Source organism: Saxophila tyrrhenica (assembly GCF_035928015.1).
Source record: "Saxophila tyrrhenica strain CCFEE 5935 chromosome Unknown scaffold_7, whole genome shotgun sequence".
Lineage (NCBI taxonomy): Eukaryota > Fungi > Ascomycota > Dothideomycetes > Mycosphaerellales > Extremaceae > Saxophila > Saxophila tyrrhenica.
In genome coordinates, this window is record NW_027041739.1 from 1,095,629 (window position 1) to 1,113,641 (window position 18,013).

The 18,013-nt window shown below is 55.5% G+C and overlaps 6 protein-coding genes across 6 annotated transcripts; 1 reads left to right on the plus strand and 5 right to left on the minus strand.

The window, feature by feature from the left end:
• Positions 1–336: 336 nt before the first annotated feature.
• MYO1_2 (class II myosin) lies at positions 337–7,637 on the plus strand (the record flags this gene model as incomplete). Its single annotated transcript, XM_064802406.1, has 2 exons — positions 337–7,113; positions 7,167–7,637. The coding sequence occupies 2 exons, from the start codon at positions 337–339 to the stop codon at positions 7,635–7,637; spliced, it is 7,248 nt and encodes a 2,415-aa protein (XP_064659767.1).
• A 174-nt stretch (positions 7,638–7,811) lies between these two features.
• On the minus strand, positions 7,812–9,110 carry LTR77_005158 (uncharacterized protein; the record flags this gene model as incomplete). Its single annotated transcript, XM_064802407.1, has 1 exon — positions 7,812–9,110. The coding sequence occupies one exon, from the start codon at positions 9,108–9,110 to the stop codon at positions 7,812–7,814; it is 1,299 nt and encodes a 432-aa protein (XP_064659768.1).
• A 183-nt stretch (positions 9,111–9,293) lies between these two features.
• NUA3 (putative component of NuA3 histone acetyltransferase complex) lies at positions 9,294–11,237 on the minus strand (the record flags this gene model as incomplete). The annotated part of the gene is made up of 1 exon (XM_064802408.1): positions 9,294–11,237. The coding sequence occupies one exon, from the start codon at positions 11,235–11,237 to the stop codon at positions 9,294–9,296; it is 1,944 nt and encodes a 647-aa protein (XP_064659769.1).
• A 1,408-nt stretch (positions 11,238–12,645) lies between these two features.
• Positions 12,646–13,744, minus strand: LTR77_005160 (uncharacterized protein; the record flags this gene model as incomplete). The annotated part of the gene is made up of 4 exons (XM_064802409.1): positions 12,646–12,859; positions 12,913–13,409; positions 13,465–13,597; positions 13,650–13,744. The coding sequence occupies 4 exons, from the start codon at positions 13,742–13,744 to the stop codon at positions 12,646–12,648; spliced, it is 939 nt and encodes a 312-aa protein (XP_064659770.1).
• A 559-nt stretch (positions 13,745–14,303) lies between these two features.
• Positions 14,304–14,843, minus strand: LTR77_005161 (uncharacterized protein; the record flags this gene model as incomplete). The annotated part of the gene is made up of 1 exon (XM_064802410.1): positions 14,304–14,843. The coding sequence occupies one exon, from the start codon at positions 14,841–14,843 to the stop codon at positions 14,304–14,306; it is 540 nt and encodes a 179-aa protein (XP_064659771.1).
• Positions 14,844–15,513: 670 nt separating this feature from the next.
• lub1 (WD repeat protein Lub1) lies at positions 15,514–18,013 on the minus strand (the record flags this gene model as incomplete). Its single annotated transcript, XM_064802411.1, has 2 exons — positions 15,514–17,817; positions 17,963–18,013. The coding sequence occupies 2 exons, from the start codon at positions 18,011–18,013 to the stop codon at positions 15,514–15,516; spliced, it is 2,355 nt and encodes a 784-aa protein (XP_064659772.1).

The window sequence follows — 18,013 nt, forward strand, 5'->3', positions numbered from 1 at the left end:
GACTTGCGACGTCTCGGAGGTGGTCAAGGTGGTGAAGGAAAGCACGGCCTTTAAAGCGCGGTCTGTTCCGCCTCAAGCTAGCCTTATATGGAACTGTGTTGATACGCTAATTCGAAGTGGAAGCAGCGACGGACCGCGAAGCACACAAAGTCTGGACAGACGCGACTACCTTCACATTCACTTCTCAACGGCCTTTTGCGTGGTGGTAGTATATACCCGGACTGCAAAGCAGCGTCTGAACATTTGGAAGAGAAGGCTTGATGGCTTAGGAAAACGCTGGATGCCACCATTGGAAGCGACGCGTTTGTGGGCTGAAGGAAGAGTTACATTCTCACCATGAGTTTTCGGGCGCAGGAAGGCCCGCGATGGCGAGGAAGTAGTCCATTCGGACGGGAGCAGGGCACTCCATCACCAGGACCACCGCCGGGACACGCAAGATCCAAGTCGAGCATCATGCAATCACCGCTGTCACCCGCATCCCCAACTGGACACTCGCGCAACCAGTCTCTGTCCGATCTGGGGGCAATGGGACTTACGAGGAGCGACTCAACAAGGTTTCGGTCTGGATCAGTACGCGGCAGCACACCTACCGGGACCTTTGCGCCGAAGTTCATCAAGCAAGAGGGAGGAGATGGCGCAGATGACCGAGTTCGAGGCATCGAAGGCGAGAATGACCTGACCGGAAAGAGATATGTTTGGTTACGAGATCCGCAAAAGGCGTTCACCAAGGGAGAGGTCCTCGGTGAATTGCAAGATGATGTGCTCAAGATCCAGTGCGACGATGGGAGTATACGAGAAGAGCACGTGGGGAACGTCGACAAAGTCAACCCTGGCAAATTCGATAAGGCAGACGATATGGCCGAGCTCACGCACCTCAACGAACCCAGCGTCGTCCACAACCTGCATCAGCGATACCACTCAGACCTCATCTACACCTACTCGGGCCTGTTCTTGGTCACGGTGAACCCGTACACACCGCTTCCGATTTACGGACGAGACTATGTCAACATGTACAAGGGGCGGAGTAGGGAGGATACGAAGCCACATATCTTTGCAATGGCCGACGAAGCGTTTCGGAACTTGGTTGATGAAGGAGTCAACCAGTCCATCTTGGTGACTGGAGAGTCCGGCGCTGGAAAGACTGAGAATACAAAGAAGGTCATCCAGTACCTTGCATCAGTCGCTACCTCAGATACGCCTCGAGCGAAGTCTGGCAGCCGGCAGCACTCTAACCTTTCGGAGCAAATATTGCGCGCCAATCCTATCCTGGAGGCATTTGGTAACGCTCAAACGGTGCGGAATAACAACTCGTCACGTTTTGGAAAGTTCATTCGGATCGAGTTCACAAGATCTGGTCAGATCGCTGGAGCTTTCATTGACTGGTACCTGCTGGAGAAGAGTCGAGTCGTGCATTTGAATGCACATGAGCGGAATTACCATGTTTTCTACCAACTTCTACGAGGCGCCGACCGCAACATGCGCAAAGACTTCCTATTTGGCGACATGGAGATGGAAGACTTCGAATACACGAGACGCGGCAACGACACCATATCAGGCGTGTCAGATCAGGACGAATGGAATTCGTTGCTGGAGGCCTTCCATATCATGAACTTCTCGGACAAGGACCAAAGAGTGGTATTGCAGACTATCGCGGCGGTACTGCATCTCGGCAACGTAGCAGTCAGGAAAGAGAGCCTAAGGGCCGACCAGGCCTCGCTCGCACCGGAAGGTGAAGACGCGGTCAAGAGAACGTGCCATCTCCTTGGAATCAATCCAGATGCTTTCACGAAAGCTCTGCTTCACCCGCGGGTCCGAGCGGGACATGAATGGGTGGAAAAGGTGCAAACTCCTGAACAAGCTCGACTGTCAATCGATGCGTTGGCGAAGGGCATCTACGAGCGTGGGTTTGGAGACTTGGTCAACCGTATCAATGGACAACTCGATAGGAACTCTTCTGGCAACTACTCAGATGACACCTCCTTCATCGGTGTGCTCGATATTGCTGGCTTCGAGATCTTCGACGAAAACAGCTTTGAACAGCTGTGCATCAACTACACCAACGAGAAGGTGCAGCAGTTCTTCAACCATCACATGTTCGTGCTCGAGCAGGAAGAGTATGCGCGGGAGCAGATCGAGTGGAAGTTCATCGACTTTGGACGAGATCTGCAACCAACCATTGACCTCATTGAGCTGCCCAACCCCATCGGTATCTTCTCTTGCCTTGACGAGGACTCTGTAATGCCCAAAGCCACCGACAAGAGCTTCACAGACAAGCTGCATTCGCTTTGGGACCGGAAGACGCCCAAGTACAAGCGATCACTGCTCAACCAAGGTTTCACGCTCACGCACTACGCAGCTGAGGTCGAGTATTCGACAGAAGGCTGGCTCGAGAAGAACAAGGATCCGCTGAACGACAACATGACAAGGCTCTTGGCTGAGTCCAGCAACAAGCATGTCGCTTCGCTTTTTGCAGACTGTGCGGAGGTCGACGAGACCGACGGCGCGAGTCGCAGCAGGGTGAAGAAGGGCCTGTTCCGGACTGTTGCGCAGCGTCACAAGGAGCAACTATCGACACTCATGAATCAACTGCACTTGACCCATCCTCACTTCGTCCGATGCATCCTGCCCAACCACAAGAAGAAGCCCAAGCAATTCTCTGCGCCCCTCGTTCTCGATCAGCTGCGCTGCAATGGTGTCCTCGAGGGCATCAGAATCGCCAGGACCGGCTTTCCCAACCGCCTTCCCTTCGCTGAGTTCCGCGCACGCTACGAAGTCCTCTGTCAGAACATGCCGAAAGGCTATCTCGAAGGACAGGCAGTCTGCAGAATCATGCTGGAGAAGCTCAACCTCGACCGCAGCTGGTACCGAGTGGGCCTTACCAAGGTCTTCTTTCGTGCTGGTGTGCTGGCCGAGCTGGAAGAGCAGCGCGATGCGCTCATTCGCGACATCGTTGTACGGTTTCAATGCATTGCTCGTGGTTTTGTAGTCAGAAGGATGGCACACAAGCAGCAGTATCGCGCGGAAGCTACACGGATCATACAACGGAACTTCCAGGTGTACCTGCAGATGCAGGCGAATCCTTGGTGGAGGCTGTTTGTCCGCATGAGACCTTTGCTCGGTGCCACGAGGCAGTCGAATGAGGTCAAGAAGCGTGAGGAGGAGATCAAGAAACTACACGACAAGATGGAGCAGGAGGAACAGAACAGGGCAAAGGTGGAGGAGGAGCGCAGGAGAGCAGAAGGCGAGATCCAACGGATTCAGCATACCTTGGAGAGCGAGCGTGCTTTGGCCTTAGATAAGGAAGAGATCTTCCGTCGCCTTCAGGATCGGGAAGCTGAGCTCACCGAGAAGCTTCAGGGTGCTCTGGACGACCAAGATAGCCTCGAAGGCCAGGTTGATGAGCTGATGGCGGCTCGGAAGGCAGCTGAGGAGCAGGCGGAAGAACGTCTCTCGCAGCTTGAGCATGCCGGCCAGATCATTTCCAAGCTTGAAGACGAGAAGAACGACCTCACCGACCGGATTGTGGAGCTTGATGCGCATTTAGAAGAGGTCGAGAAGACCAAGTCGATGCGCAGCGAGCAGGAAGAGGCTCTTCAGCAGGAGATTCGCATGCTTCAGAGCCAGCTGAGTCTGAAGGAGCGGAAGCTTGGTGAACTGGAAGCGAAGCAGCTCAAGAATGACCAAGATCTGGACATCAAGCTCGCGAATGCCAACAAGGACCTCGCAGGGTCGAAGAAGCAGATCCGCGACCTACTTGATGAGAACAGATCCATTCGCCAGCAAATGTCCGACCTCTCGACAACATCCGCACGCTTCGAGGACGTCATACGCCGGAAAGACAGCGAGCTTGCCATCCTCAAGACCGACATCAAGAAGTTTGGAGATGACCGGAAGCGGTTCGAGGACGAGAAGCACTCGCTCACGACCCGGCATGACAGCGTCCAGAACCAGCTGCGACAGGTCCAAGCGGAGATGGAAGCCATGAAGTCCCAACATGCTCAGCTGGAGCGTGAGGCAGCCGATGCTAAGAGAGCTTTGGAGGAGCAGACTTCTGCAAATGCCCAGGTGGAGATACTCGAGGCGCAACTGCACGACATCAAGGGCGAGCTGTTCCAGACTCAAACCGATCTCAACAAGGAACGCCAGTCGAGAGACGATGTCAAGCAGATTGCCGAAGCTGAGTTTGAGAGCCTCAAGCGGGAGCTAGACGACCTGCATGAGTCGAAGGTCACCATCGAGAAGGAGATGTACAATCAGTCCGACCTGACCAGGCGTGCTACTGAAGCTCGTGAGACGGCGGAGAGCGAGCGCAAGGAGTATCAGGCAGAGTTGCAAGGCCTCAGAAAGAAGTTCATCGAACTTCAGGAAGCTAAGATCGAGGTTGAGGCTACCGTAGAGCGGAACGTCAACAAGCAGGCTAACGAACGTCTCGCTGTCATCAAGAACGAATTGACCGAGAAGACACATCAGGTGGCAGACCTGGAGTCCGATCGTGGCCAGTTGTCGACTGAAGTACAGAAGTTGAAGCGATTCATCGCCGAGTCGGACAACTTCAAGCTACATCACGACCAGGAGAAGCAGCGTCTCGAGCGTGAGCTTGTGACGATCAAAGGCCGCTTGACAGCTTCCGAGAACGACAACCGCGCTCTGTTGAACAAGGTCCAGCAGAAGAACCTCGACATCGCTCGATCGAACTCAAGAGTCAGCGACACGCAGCGCTCGCGCATCTCACAGCTGTCACAGGACAAGTCGAAGTCAGACGAGGAGCTTAAGAAGTTGCAACGACAGCTCAATGATGCACAGCTCACCATCACCTCTTTGGAGAAGCAGAAGGAGAAGCTTGCTTTGAACCTGGAGGATCTCAATCATGAAGTCAACCGCGAGCACAAGACAACTCGTAGCGCTGAGCAGCAATCTTCCGCTGTGAACCTGCAACTGGCTGAGGCGAACCGCAAGCTTGAGACTGAGCGGCAGCTGCGCACGCAAGCACAGCAGAACACTCGCACGGTGCAGGCATCATTTGACCAGGCCAACCAGGAACTCAACGAGGCTCATGAACAGTTGCACCTCTTGCAGAAGGTGTTCGACCCTGAGAACGACAGGTCGATGCCCTCACTTGATGGCACCAAACCCGACTTGAAGCGCACCATCGATCTCGCGCAGAAGCTCGAATCATCTGAGCAGGCACTGCGACTAGCCACCGACCGATTCTCCCGCGCTGAGGCCCAGCTAGAAAGCCTTCGGTGCCAATTCCAAGACGACTTACAGGAGAACGACTCCCGACACCACAACTCGAAGCGTGCGATGCTTGAGGAAATGAATGCAGGACAGGTTAATGCCCGTTCCTCGCCTTCCAACTTTCGCAGAGACTTCGACGGTCGGAAGAGTTTCACGCCTACCAACAACCAGGAGCGCAGCACGCCGACCAACCAGCGACATATCAGCAAGGCGAGCAATGACTCTGCTCGGTCGGATCGGACAGTCGACACCGTGACGTACAACAACCGCATGGATATGGCTGCCGAGCTCGAGATGGTGCAGAATCAGCTACAGATGTCTGAGATGCGCAATCGGCATTTGCAAGCCCAGGTGGAGCGTACGCCTTCTCGTAACAACCTTCACGACGACAGCCCGTCGATCCGACGAGTTCAGAAGCTTGAGCGGGAGAACTTCAGATTGCACGACATGCTCGACGACTCCGCCAAGAAGGTCTCGGCGCTTGAGCAAAGCATCAGAACCGGCCAGCTTTCTTTCAAGGAGGTGCAGACAAAGAGCCATGAGGAACTATACGACCTTATCAACTCCCAGGAGCAGTCCCGCCGCTCGCTGCTGACTTCGCACAACGCTGCAATCGCCGAGCTGGCTGATGCGAAGACGGCATTTGACGAGATCAAGCATGCGAAAAACTCGTCGGACGTTGAGCTGCGCGACGCGAAGTCTGAGCTCGAAGACCTGAACTATGAGAGAGATCAGGAGGCTGCGAACCATTCGCAGTTGTTGCAGGAGTTCTCCGACATGCAGATCCGCCTCGACACCGAGTCTTCGAAGCTGAATGACATGACTTCTAGTCTTGATCTGTACAAGGCCAGGGCAGACGAGTATTTCGCGAAGCTGGAGCAGGCCGAGATTGCTGTTCTCAAGGCATCTCGCGCTGAGCAATTTGCAAAGACGCAAGCGAGGGAAGCGGAGGAGACATGTGCGACCATCATGTCCGAAAGGAAGAACCTGGATTCGGAGCTGGAGAGCCTCCAACGGCAGAACCAGCAGTACGACGAGAGGCTCGAAGACATGGCGACAGATCTCGAAAGTGCCGTGCAGGCGAAGAAGCGTCTGCAGAATGAGCTGGAGGACTACCGCTCGCAACGGGCTATTGACCTGGAGGACGGCGAGACCTCGCTGGACCAGACGAGGCGGAAGTACCAGTCCGAGTTGGCCAATCTCAACAACGAGCTTGAGATTGAGCGCGAGAACACCATCCACGCCCGCGGCGAGAACGACCGACTGCGCGATGAGTTGGACGAGCTTCGCGGCAAGTGGGATGACGAGGTACTCAACAGTTCGACTTGGGCGAAAGAGAAGTCGCGGCTTGAGGTTGCACTGCAAAGTCTGTCCGACTCTCGCGACGAGGCTGTATCGGCGCACCACGAGGCGCAGAGCAAGACCGTCGAACTGCTTGGCCAAGTGCGCAATCTTCGCACGAACTACGACGACGTCGCTGCTGAGCGAGACCTCCTGATGAAGGACAAGAAGGGCCTGGAGGCTCGTCTGACAGAAGCGTCAGATCGCCTTCAAGAACTTGCGAAGAGCGGATCACCTTCCAAGCGAGATGCTGCGAATGCGGATCGTGAACTACTTGACCTCAAGTCGAAGCTCGCGCATCAGGAGGATGTGGCCTCGGCGGCGGTTGGCAAGATGCGCCGTGCGGAAGGTCTGGTGCAGGAAGTCCAGAAGGATATCGCAAATGCCCGCGAGAACAGCGTGCAAGTGCACAAGGAGAAGGCGAACGTTGAGAAAGCGCTCAAGGACTTGCAGCTAAAGTACATCGACCTTGAAACGCGAGGGTACTCCAGCGGCAGTAATGACGTTCGATTTTACGCCAACAGGGTACAGATCGTGAGTTGACACCCTCCCGTTCGCACAAATCGCTGTACTGACAATAATCCTAGCTTGAAACCGAGCTCGAACAGCTCCAGCAGACCCGCGCCACCGAGGCTCGCAGCGTCCGTAATGTGGACCGCACAGTCATGGACCTCAAGTCGCAAATCGAGCGTCGGGAGAAGTCGATGCAGATGCTGTCGGACGACCTCAATAAATCGCGCGACAAGACTGAGCGCCTGCTGCAGACGATCGACGAACTCCAGGCCTCTGACTCTTCGGCGCAACTATCGGCAAAGCGGGCTGAGCGCGACTTGAGAGAGGAGAGAGAAAAGACGCTCCGCGTGGAACGGGAGTTGGAAGCTACGCGCAACGCTCGCAACGAGCGCCTGAGCAACGGACGACCCGGTACCCTGGCCGCTCTCAGTGACATCGGGGGCAGTAGACGAGGGAGCTACGCCCTTCGCCCCGAATCGCAAAACGGCGATGTGAAGATCGAAGTCCCGCAGCGGACGAGCAGTTTATCGAAGGGTTTTTTGTGAGTGACTCTGGCGCGTTCGGTGCTGGGACTCGGGGGGGGAGGGTCAGGGTTGTGGTGCGGTCTGAGGCATTTTTGTAGAAAGTCATTGGGAGGATTCGGTCGGTGGTGGTCGTACTGTAAATTTATAGGAGGATAGAGGAATATAATGGTTTTGTATTCTGCAGAGTTTGTGAGATCAAGTGCCGAGCATGGCTCGTAGTGCGAGATAGCCGCCGATGATCCCCACGACGGAGCCGGCAAGGAGGGCTTCGCCTTCCCATGTGAGGGCGAGGTATGCTGCAACGCCGACGATGAGCTCGTAGCGTTGTGCTGCTGCTCGGGCTTCTTTCCAGTCTTGTCGGACCGAGAACGGCGACTTCACATCTGCCTCCGTCGAGCCCAGTGGCCCTGTGGGTATGGTGAACGACAGCGAGACTGGTCGATGGTCGCTGGTAGGTTGTAATGGCCCAGCATCATATGAGAAGATCTGAAGTGAAGCCGCTGCCAGGTATAGGATCCGATCGCACCACGAAGGCACCCTATGCTTAGCCCATGTCTGGCCGACCCCAGATGAATCGCTTGCTGTGTCTTCTGCTGCCGCCTTCTGCGCTGCGCTCGAGTACTTGTAGGTTGGAGGAAAGTTGATCTCCGCTTCAGCCATGTTGTGCAATGTCTTGCCTGCTTTCTTCTCGCGAGTGAGCTGGTCTCTTGCGAACAGCGCGCTGTAGTCTTGGGTATCCGACCTTGAGATTGCTAGTTGCGGCCATTTCTTGTGTCCTTCTGGATCTGGCGCCGTGTCCGAGGTCCTGTAGTTCAGATCTCCGCCGAAGAAAACGTACGATACAGGCGAGAAGAGGCTGCCCTGCACGCTTCGCATGTCGTCTTCACGGGACTCCAGCAAGGGCTCAGACTCCGGCGCATCCCCCTGCTTGCCCTCCCGCCCCCTCGCCTGTTCGTCCCTCTCAAACACAAGCCCCTCACAAATGCTCCTCCAATCCCTATTCCTCTGCTCCCAGCCCCACTCATGCGGCGCCAGATGCACCGCCGCAAACGTCAACACCACGTCTTCCTCTCCGTCCCCTTCTAACCCAATCCTGGCAGCCGCAGCGCCCTTGTTCCCCATGTCCAGTACACCCACCCCTACCCCGGCGGTCTCGACCCACCGTACCCTCCTCGCAGTCTCCGCTCGTGCGAATATCAACAGCGCCGTCATACCCGCATTCGTCTCCACAACCCTCTCGTAACCACCCTCGTGTTCGAAGCGGTTCGTCGCAGCAGCATTGACGGCGGTCGTGAAGCGCGATAAGTACGGTGTAAGCAGCGAGCCGCCTATGAAGCTATAGCCCAGCGGTGCGATTTCTTGGAGTGACAGGACGACAAGATCGGGTGGGAGGTTGGTTTTGAGGTCGTTGAAGAGGGCGGAGGCGAAGTGGTCGATGTTGATGGGTGTGCGGGCGCAGTTGAAGGTTGTGTAGTGGCAGGTTAAGGCGGACATTGTGGTGAGATGTACAATTGGTAGAGGTGGGGGTGTTGCATGTGAAACGGAAGAGGTGAGGTCTAGAAGCGAGGTGGAAGTCTAAAGTCGACGTCACTTGGCAGGGTGGAATGCTATAAAGACCAGCTGCAAAGAAGCGATCGCAAGGAGCAGAGTACAGGGCCTTGATTCTCCTCCAACGTGCTAAGCTGAAGCGCCCGCCTCTACCTCCTCCTCCCCATCGTCCTCATCATCCTCATCATCATCCGGCTCAACCTCCACCGCCCCCACCAAGTCATACCGATCCCCTGGCGCCCTCTTCGACACATACTTCACAAACTTCAGCGTCCCTTGATCCCTCAATACCACGCTCAAAGTGTTCCAGCTCGCCGGATTACTGACGAGAATGCCATCATCCTCATCCTCCGCCGCAGTCTGGTAGACGGCCGGGTCGGCCTTCTTCCGTTTCGCATTCCTTCTGTCACCAGCGCCAGTCTGCGATTGAAGCTTCGCTGGAATCTCAACACCGTCATCTGATCCCTCAGCATCGTCGTCCTGATCATCGCCGGCCATGTAGAGCTCGTAGCCTCCAACGTTGTCTTCGTCTTCCACCTCTGCTTCTTTGCCCTTGCCGTTCGCATCGCCATTTTGCTCAGCGTCTTCATCATCGGCAGCCCATCCTGAAGTTGGTGTGACACAAAGACAATACTCCAGCTGCGCGTCCTCGCCATTGTAGCCTTGAGCTAGCTGGTAGTCGAGACCTCGCCGGAAGCGTCGTGCGATCACCGAGCATTTCTTCAGGGTGAGACCGGTAGCCAATGCAAGCCACTTGTGAAACGCAAGGCTTGGTAAAAATTGGTTGAGCACCAGCTCGAAAGGATTTGCTGCGCTGGCGTCAAGGCCAACAGGAGGCTGGGGCTCGCTGGTGATGTACTGATATCGGTGCTTGTGTGGTGGTCTCGAGACATGGAAAGCTGCCTCTCGCCACTTCATCGCTTCGTCGCCTTCGAGCCATCCTTTGAGTCGCTCTGCAAACTTCGAGTTCAAGAAGTTACTCAGCTGGAGTGTAGACTCATCGGCAAACATCTCGTTGAGCTCCTCGACTGTGTCCGGGGTGAGGTAGTTCGGAGTCATGAATTTCAGCAAGAACTCCAGATCGGCTTCGGCCAGCTCTGCAGACCCATCTCCGTCTTCCATGGGGTTTGCAGCCTTCTGTAGTAGCAGTGGGTCATGCCACCGATCTTGCGGCTGATCAAACTGATCCGCTTTACCCTGCAGCTGCTGCAACGAGCTCTTCTCCGCCAACTTCTCTTCTAGACCTGGCTCAAAACCTTCTTCGCCTTCTTGAGGGATGTGAAACCAGCCGCTAATCGCCATCCTAACCCTGCCACCATCGCTCTCGCTCTCGCCAACACTACGATGGTAGACCTCTTCCACATCATGGAAGCTCTCTCCTGGCTGCACAGCAAAGAACGATAGTTGATTCCATGCTGGTGGGATGGTTCCAGTCCACTCGGACTTCGGCACCTTGAACAGCTTGCCAGAACCGTCCTTCATTTCTTCTGTGGGGTACAAGCGAAGCGCGCCACCCCATTCGGCTTGCCAGGGCACATCGGGGTTCGTCAAGTACAGAATGTAGCTCACCCGTCGGCTGCCAATTACATCGTCGTGACAGAGCAAGTGGCATCCAGGAACATAGACATTGACGGCCATATCGGTCTTCTTGCCAGATAGGGCACCAGCGCCAGTGACTGTGGACAGCCATTGCCGGAAGTCATAGCTGTACAGAGCATCCCTCAGCTGGAGCAAGGATGGCAGCTTCTCCAACGCAGAAGCAGTAAGGCCGTCTAGATTTGCCAGATCACCTGATTGATGGATCTTGTAGATGTCAGTCTCCTTGGGCGTGAAGTGGATGTTTTCGAGGATCTCGGAGCGGACTGATCGTAAGAGGTCGTCGTTCATCAATGTCGGAACCACAGCATGCTTGTATGGTGTGGAATTAGCGTAATCTGTGGCATACTGCTGGATGGTCTTGGGTTCCAGCAAGCCATTGCTGAACTGGCCCTTGATGCCGTTTGCCTCAGTCGCTTGCTTCTTGCTGTGGCCATTGGCGTCTGCGCCGTTCGTGTTCTCGGCCTTGCGCTTCATCTTGTCGCCAACATTAGGCGCTGAAACAGGTGTGATTATAATAGCAGCGCGTCTCAAGATATGAGGTGAGGTCTACAATTCTCGACCTTCACTCCAGACAGGCGCTCAAAAAATCTCGAAGTCAGATATTCCCAGCCAATCGGCGGCTTCTCAGCAAACATCCTTGAAACAAACGGGCACTAAGGGCCGCGGCCGACGTCAATGGCGCATGTCCGCAAGCGCGAGATAACAGGCTCAAGTCCACTCGAAGCCAAACCTGTCGCGAAAGAGAGACGCTCACCCAAACGCCGACCATTGAAGCGCGCCTGTGTCGCATACGAGGCCGTTGGACCGTGGGAGAAGGCTGACTGTTCAGTGAGCAAAGTCTCGTGTGTAATAAGGTGAGTCCACATTCCTCGCTGCTTGCATTGAATATCCACCCGCGTTTCCTTGCTATTTCTTTGTTCGAGATCTCACATTTGTCGCACTGTGTCTGGTACACATATATCTTCCCGCGATCTAATACCATAATCTGTAATAGCTACGACTTTCAGGACACCAACAATCGACTATCAATCCAGCAAGCGACAAGTAAAAGTAAATTCAAGCTCCCAAGCTCACCAGCCAACGAAGGGATAACCACAACACAACACCCACCGCAACCATGTCCATCCTCTCCAGCATCGGCGACCGCAGCCACTCCGGCGGCCTCATCGGCGCCATCGTCCGCCTCCTCCTCCGCTTCTGCCAATTCGTCCTCGCCCTCACCGTCGCCGGCCTCTACGGCGTCGACCTCCAGCACGCCAACCAAGAAAATGCCCACGCGGACGGCAAATGGGTCTTCGCCGAAGTCGTCGCGGCCCTCTCCGCCTTCACCGTCCTCATCTACGGCATCCCGTTCATCAAGTCGTACTGGGCCTTTGGCTGGGACTGGGTGCTGTTCATCCTTTGGACGGCGCTGTTTGGTCTCTTCGGCAGCATCTTTATCCCTGCGAAGCCGACGCCGAAGCAGCATGGGCAGATTCGCATGAAGCATGCTGTCTGGGTTGATTTGGTCTCGATGATGTTCTGGCTCGTGACGGCGATTTACAGCACCTTGATCTGGTGGAAGAACAGGCACAACAGGAGCATGCACACGGGTCGTGCGAAGGTTTAGGAGATGAGCGGGCCGATGGTGGTGGGAAAGAGGATACTGGAGGGTGTTTGAGGAGAGCGTAGGCGGTGGCAGTGGAGGAGGGATGAGGTGTACGGACATGATCGCATGCCACTCATTTCGAGCTCAATGGAAGGTGGATGCTTTGAGTATGATTGTCGGCGTCCGGAGATACCCTATGCTGTACTTTGAGCGGTTTCATTGTCATCATCAACGGCCGACGTATTTCATCTGTTCTTACTGAACAGTCTTCACACTTTCAGAAAAGGACAATGATCATCCCATATACTCAGGCTCAGCTCTTTTAGCCCGCTTCAACAGCTCGTATGCAAGGCCGTTGATTTCCATAATGGCGATTTCAATCTCAGGCTTATCGAGCAATCTGCTGTGCAAGTCCAGCACATCCGCTACAGCCTCCCGTAAGTCCTTATCCGAAGACGGTGTAGTGTCGTAGATGATATGTATCGCTTCTGCAAGCTCGGGAGAATCCCTGCCTCCATATCAGCTTCAGACACACAATGTAATATGACTAGGAAGACTCACCAATGCCGCGTACACTGAATCTTAAACTTATCCAACGCCAACCCCTTCAACCCCTCAATCCCATACTTGAACCCCGCCGTATACATCCTCGCATGCAGCGCCAAACACGGCGCCATTGTCGCCAGCGGCGATGGGTCAGTCCTACTACCCTTTCTCCCACGATTCGCCGTCCTGCCAAATGTCCCGTGGAAATCCGTCGTCGGCAACGCGTGCACCGTCAAGCTCGACTCCGTCCGATCCCGGAACATCTGCGTGAAGGGCGATTGAGGCCCACCGAACGCGCTGATGGCTGAGGTACCATAGACCGTGCCGTACTGCGCCGCTTCGGTGCGGATGCTCATGGTGTCGCTGCCGCTGCTGCTGTCGGCGTGGGAGCTGGCGTCTTCGGGAGTGGGGAAGGTGTCGGCGGAGTAGTCAAGGAGGTAGAGGTATTCTATCAAAAGGCGGACGACTTCGGGCTCGTCGTTGGGGAGGGTGATGTGGCCGTCGTTGCCTTCCTGTCCATCATGGTCAGTACGTCGGCGATGGGAGGTGGTGGTATGCTGGGCTTACTCTCCACTTGCCATTGCGTACGGCATCGGCGAGGTACTGTGATCGTGGACAGACTATGGCTCGGTGGACGGGGTGGCGAGTCCCATCTCGGGAGAAGACGACGAGGTCGGCATAGTCTCGAGAGTGGTATAGACTGGAGCAATCGTCAATACATTGATCAGCTATTCGGATTCTGACCTACTTACCTTCTCAACGCTCCCAGCAGCTCAGAATGTGGTCTATCTCCCATCTCACCTTCCTCGCCGTAGTAATGGCCTCGTTGGAATGCCTGATCTCTCATGAAGCAGTCCGACCAGACCCACAGAGAAATCGATAGACTCTTGTACCTCCGCCATCCTGTTAGTCGAGACGTCCTTCATCTCGCTCCTCAGGCGGAGGCTGTGCAGAAACACGGCGTGAAACGGCTGCGGTCACTGGCCTGGCCACAGGGCTGATCACAAGGAAGACGAGACAGGTGGGGATGTGGAGGAGTGTTGCTATTCTGAGCGCTGGGGATCTACGGGCTCATCCTTGTCGACGATCTTTCTGCTCCTGCTCCTGCACAACCTCACTTTTCCTGATGGGACAGGAGACGGACGTGTTGCCAAATGGTATCATTAGATCCGTCTCATACGTGGTCTCGAGTTCACTTCACGGCACGCAAGGCGATGGACGCTACAAGCTGCGCCTCGAACGACAGTGAAACCTCTGGAGGCAATGAACATCATTCTTGTGCCCTCGACTACAGAACGTAAAGCGGAAACTCTACGGTAGGTATATGTAACCACATGGGCAGTAATCTCGTACCTCAACTCCTCCCATCTGTTTTCAAAGGCAGAGGGCAGCCCAAGCCCTCTGCCTCACGACTCCATAACCGAAAAAATATCCTCCCTCACCTCGCCCCCAACCTCCGGCTCCCTCATATCCCCAAACTTCCTCTGACACCTCTTCGCCCTCCCCTCTTTACAATTCTTCAACTCATTCAAATCTCCCATCGCAACCCCACCACCACCCGTCTTCTTCCTCTCCAACTTCATCCCAAAATGCACGTGCGCGAAGCGCTTCGCGACTTTCTGGTCGAAGAAGACGTACTTCACTACCAGCTTCGCAGGGCAGTAATGTCGGTGTACCACGCCGCAGGATCGAGGCGCTGGGGAGGCGGGCTCGCTGGCTGGGCGCTTGGGCTTGGGCATCCATCGGATGTTTCTTCTCGTGTAGCCCTCTGGCAACGGGCTGTTGCTCTTGGGTGTGTTGGAGGCCGGAGGCATTGGCCATGGGAAGACCCAGAGTTGTGTCGATGGCTTCGAATCTGGTGTTGCGTTTTCCGTGGATTTGGAGGAGTGGTGGCGCTCGATCTCGTGGACGTGGACGTCGTCCTCATGCGAGATTTGCGAGGTCATACTTCCGTCGGGCAGGCTTGGTTTCACTCTGGAGAGATGCGATAAGGCGACAGCGGAAAGATGCAATTTCTTATGCCTCCTCCTCACGTGTTGGTAGCGCCAAGGTCCCAGCAGAGGAGTTGCGTCAATATGAAAAGCCGTTGTATGGTCAGCAGTTGCCGCACCCATGGTATGATTACCGTGCTACCGCCAGCTTGGGTGCCATGACGGGATCATACCTTAGGTCTCGCTGGTGAGTGGACAATGAGGCTCGTCTCACGTGGCATGACGCTCATGCGCCAGACCTGTGGTCTTTGAGCGTTTGGATGAACCATAAGAGAGTAAATCTGAAAGTTCTGGAGCTGCCGATAGTTCGTCCGCAGTCGTGGTATAACCTGGTTCTGTCAGCGAGATCCAAGCTTTGGGTTGGTAGCAGCCAAAGACTTATTTCTTAGTGTCTTGAATCATGAAGTGGACGTCAGAAGACTTGCAACACTTGCTTGAGCAGCGGTATTCCTTTTTGTATTCGTATCTTCATCTCTGATGTTGCCTCTTTAGCATGCCACGATGTTCTATCCACCATTGCTTCATGTTGTACGCGCCGCGCTATGCTGAAGTGAGTGCTAAAGCCAGGTGCACCACCATCCTCCTCTCCCCTCTCCTCTTTCCTCTCACTCGTACCTCTTCCACACTACCTCAACTCATCCTTGATCTCCTGCAACACCTCCTGCACGTTCGCCAGCTGCGCCGCCGGCTTCGACCGAATAAAGTGCAAACTCCCACTCACACCCATCTTCGCGTTCTGTCTGAACTCCCCGCCAAGCGTCAACAGCGTCCCCAGAGCCAACAAGACCCTGTACAGCGCCTCGCCATCGTTCGCATACTGGCTCTCGCACTCCAGCGCTGCGCCGATCTCCATGAGAAGCGCGTTGGCGCGCGTTTCCCGCATCGGCGTGTTGGCTGCGGGTGCTCCTGATGTGAGCAGGATGGCGTAGTTGAGGTAGAGAGCGGTCAGGGCTTTGAACTGTGCAGCGGACTCTGGCTCGTTGGCGAACGGTCGTACGATGCTGAGGACTTGGTCGTACTCGCCGTCTATGATGAGCCGGCCGGAGTCGGTGGCGAAGAGGTTGGCAAGGAGGCGGAGGGCATGGACGGCGTTGTTTGCTGTGCTTTGCTTGGGTTGAAGAAGGCCTGAAGAGTCCAGTACCTTCACGATCGTGTCTTTATCGGGTGTACTGGTCGCCTGGACGAAGGCGGGAGCAACGGCGAGGCGAGCCAAGAGTGCGACGCCAGGTACTCTCGATCCTGTAGGCCACTGAGCAGACACTCGAAGAAGGGCGTCGACTTGGTTGTCGGTCGGGTGTGGATCCTTTGGTGAGCTGGTAAGCTGTTCGGCGAGCTTTGAGAGGCTCTCGGCTGCTGCGGAGTCGAGTGCAGCTTCTTGTTGGATCTTTCCTGCCTCACGCAACTGCTTCGAAGACTCCAAAATCTTGTTCACCGCATTCTGAGCATTGCCCTCCGAGATGCTCACGTAGCTGGTTTGCGGTAGCTTGCGCTGTCCCGACTCGGAAGCACCTGGCTTGTATCGCCGCTCGGTTCCTAATGGATCATACGCTTGTTGCGAACTTGGAGCGCCGCTGCCCTGCGTGAGCCTGGCTCCCTTAGTGTTCTCCGTAATCCAGTTGGCGACTTGCTCGTAGTACTCCATGGGCAGTTCGTTCCGTTCCAGGAACTTACGGGCTGCATCCCATGCGTTCTCGCTGAGGTTGTAAGGGAGTTTCAGGGCTGGCTTGCCATCCTCGATGTCAATGTCGAAGACGTAGTCGTACTCCTTGCCGTCGAACGTCTTCTTCGACGCGCCACTGCCTTCGCCTTCAACGACTGTGCCCACCAGATCCCATTGGCTCGTCGATAGCGACCAGAGATGAGCGGTCACGCTGCCGTCGTTCTCTCGAACGAAGAGCTGCTGGCCATCGCGTTGGCCAACCTGTGTCTGCAGTGCTTCAGGTCCAGGCAAGTTCTCCTTCTGAAAAGGTAGTCCCTGCGACGCCGTCTCTGCAGGTATGGCATACATACGATTGCTCTCCTCGAAGGACTTGATGGTCTCTGGATCTGCTTGCCGTTCTGGATCTCGCGAGAAAACTCGAATCATGTTGTCACTCGCGCCACTCACGATGTCGCCTGTCTCGCCACAAGCTGCCACCGTCCATATGCTAATGGCCGGGTGCGTTATGGTTTGGACCGACTTTCCATCCCGCCATATCCTCACCGTGCGATCTTCAGACGAGCTCACGATATCTCCGTTTGGGAGCGCCGCGAGATCGTAGATGTAGGCTGTATGACCATCGAGCTCGCCCATGGGTGTGCCTTCCAGTGTCCATAGTCGAATCACCTCATCATTGCCTGCTGATGCAAATGCTGCTCCCGACCAGTGTCCAGGTGGCAACTTGCAGAAAGCGCGGACGACATCCGTATGCCCTTTGATCGTTGTGAGGTGCTTTCCGTTGATGTCGAATACGCGAACCATCTTGTCGGCGCACGCAGTCAAAACAATCTTCTCGTCGTAGACCATCACCCCCCATACTGGGCCCTCATGGCCCTTCAGCTCTGCAATAACATTCCCCTCCTCAATGTCCCACACGAACACCTGGTTGTCCCATCCTCCACTGACGATCTTGCTGCCATCTTCACTGAAGGCCAAACACGTGATGTTGCCGGCGTGGCCGATGAGCATGCGGTGAGGGTCCTCTTCCGGTGCCTGACCTATCCTCTTCACAAACACAAATGTCTCCTTTCCTCCTGCTGCCACGAGGCCATCTCGGTGCTGTTCCGAAGGTGGCGCATATGCGAGTCCATTGAACCAGTGTGAACCTTGGAGTGCTATTGTGTCGTCGTAAAGAGGTGGTTTGGGGGACGTGAGTGCCCATTTGCGCACTGTGTTGTCGCGTGATGCCGAGAAGATGTTCTGTCGAGTTGGGAAGACCACTGACCGCACCTGGAGGACAGGTTAGCTTCTGGAGGAGGACGAATTGGGCGAAGGCTAGAGGTCAAGCCTGCGATGGCATGGCCTTTGGTAGGTATCCCTGCATAGCTTCCACTGGTACGCGCAACCGCAAAGGTATGGTTGACCGTGAACTTACATCTTCCTCGTGCCCTCGCAGTGTCGCGGAGAGCTTGAAGTCGCCTGTCAT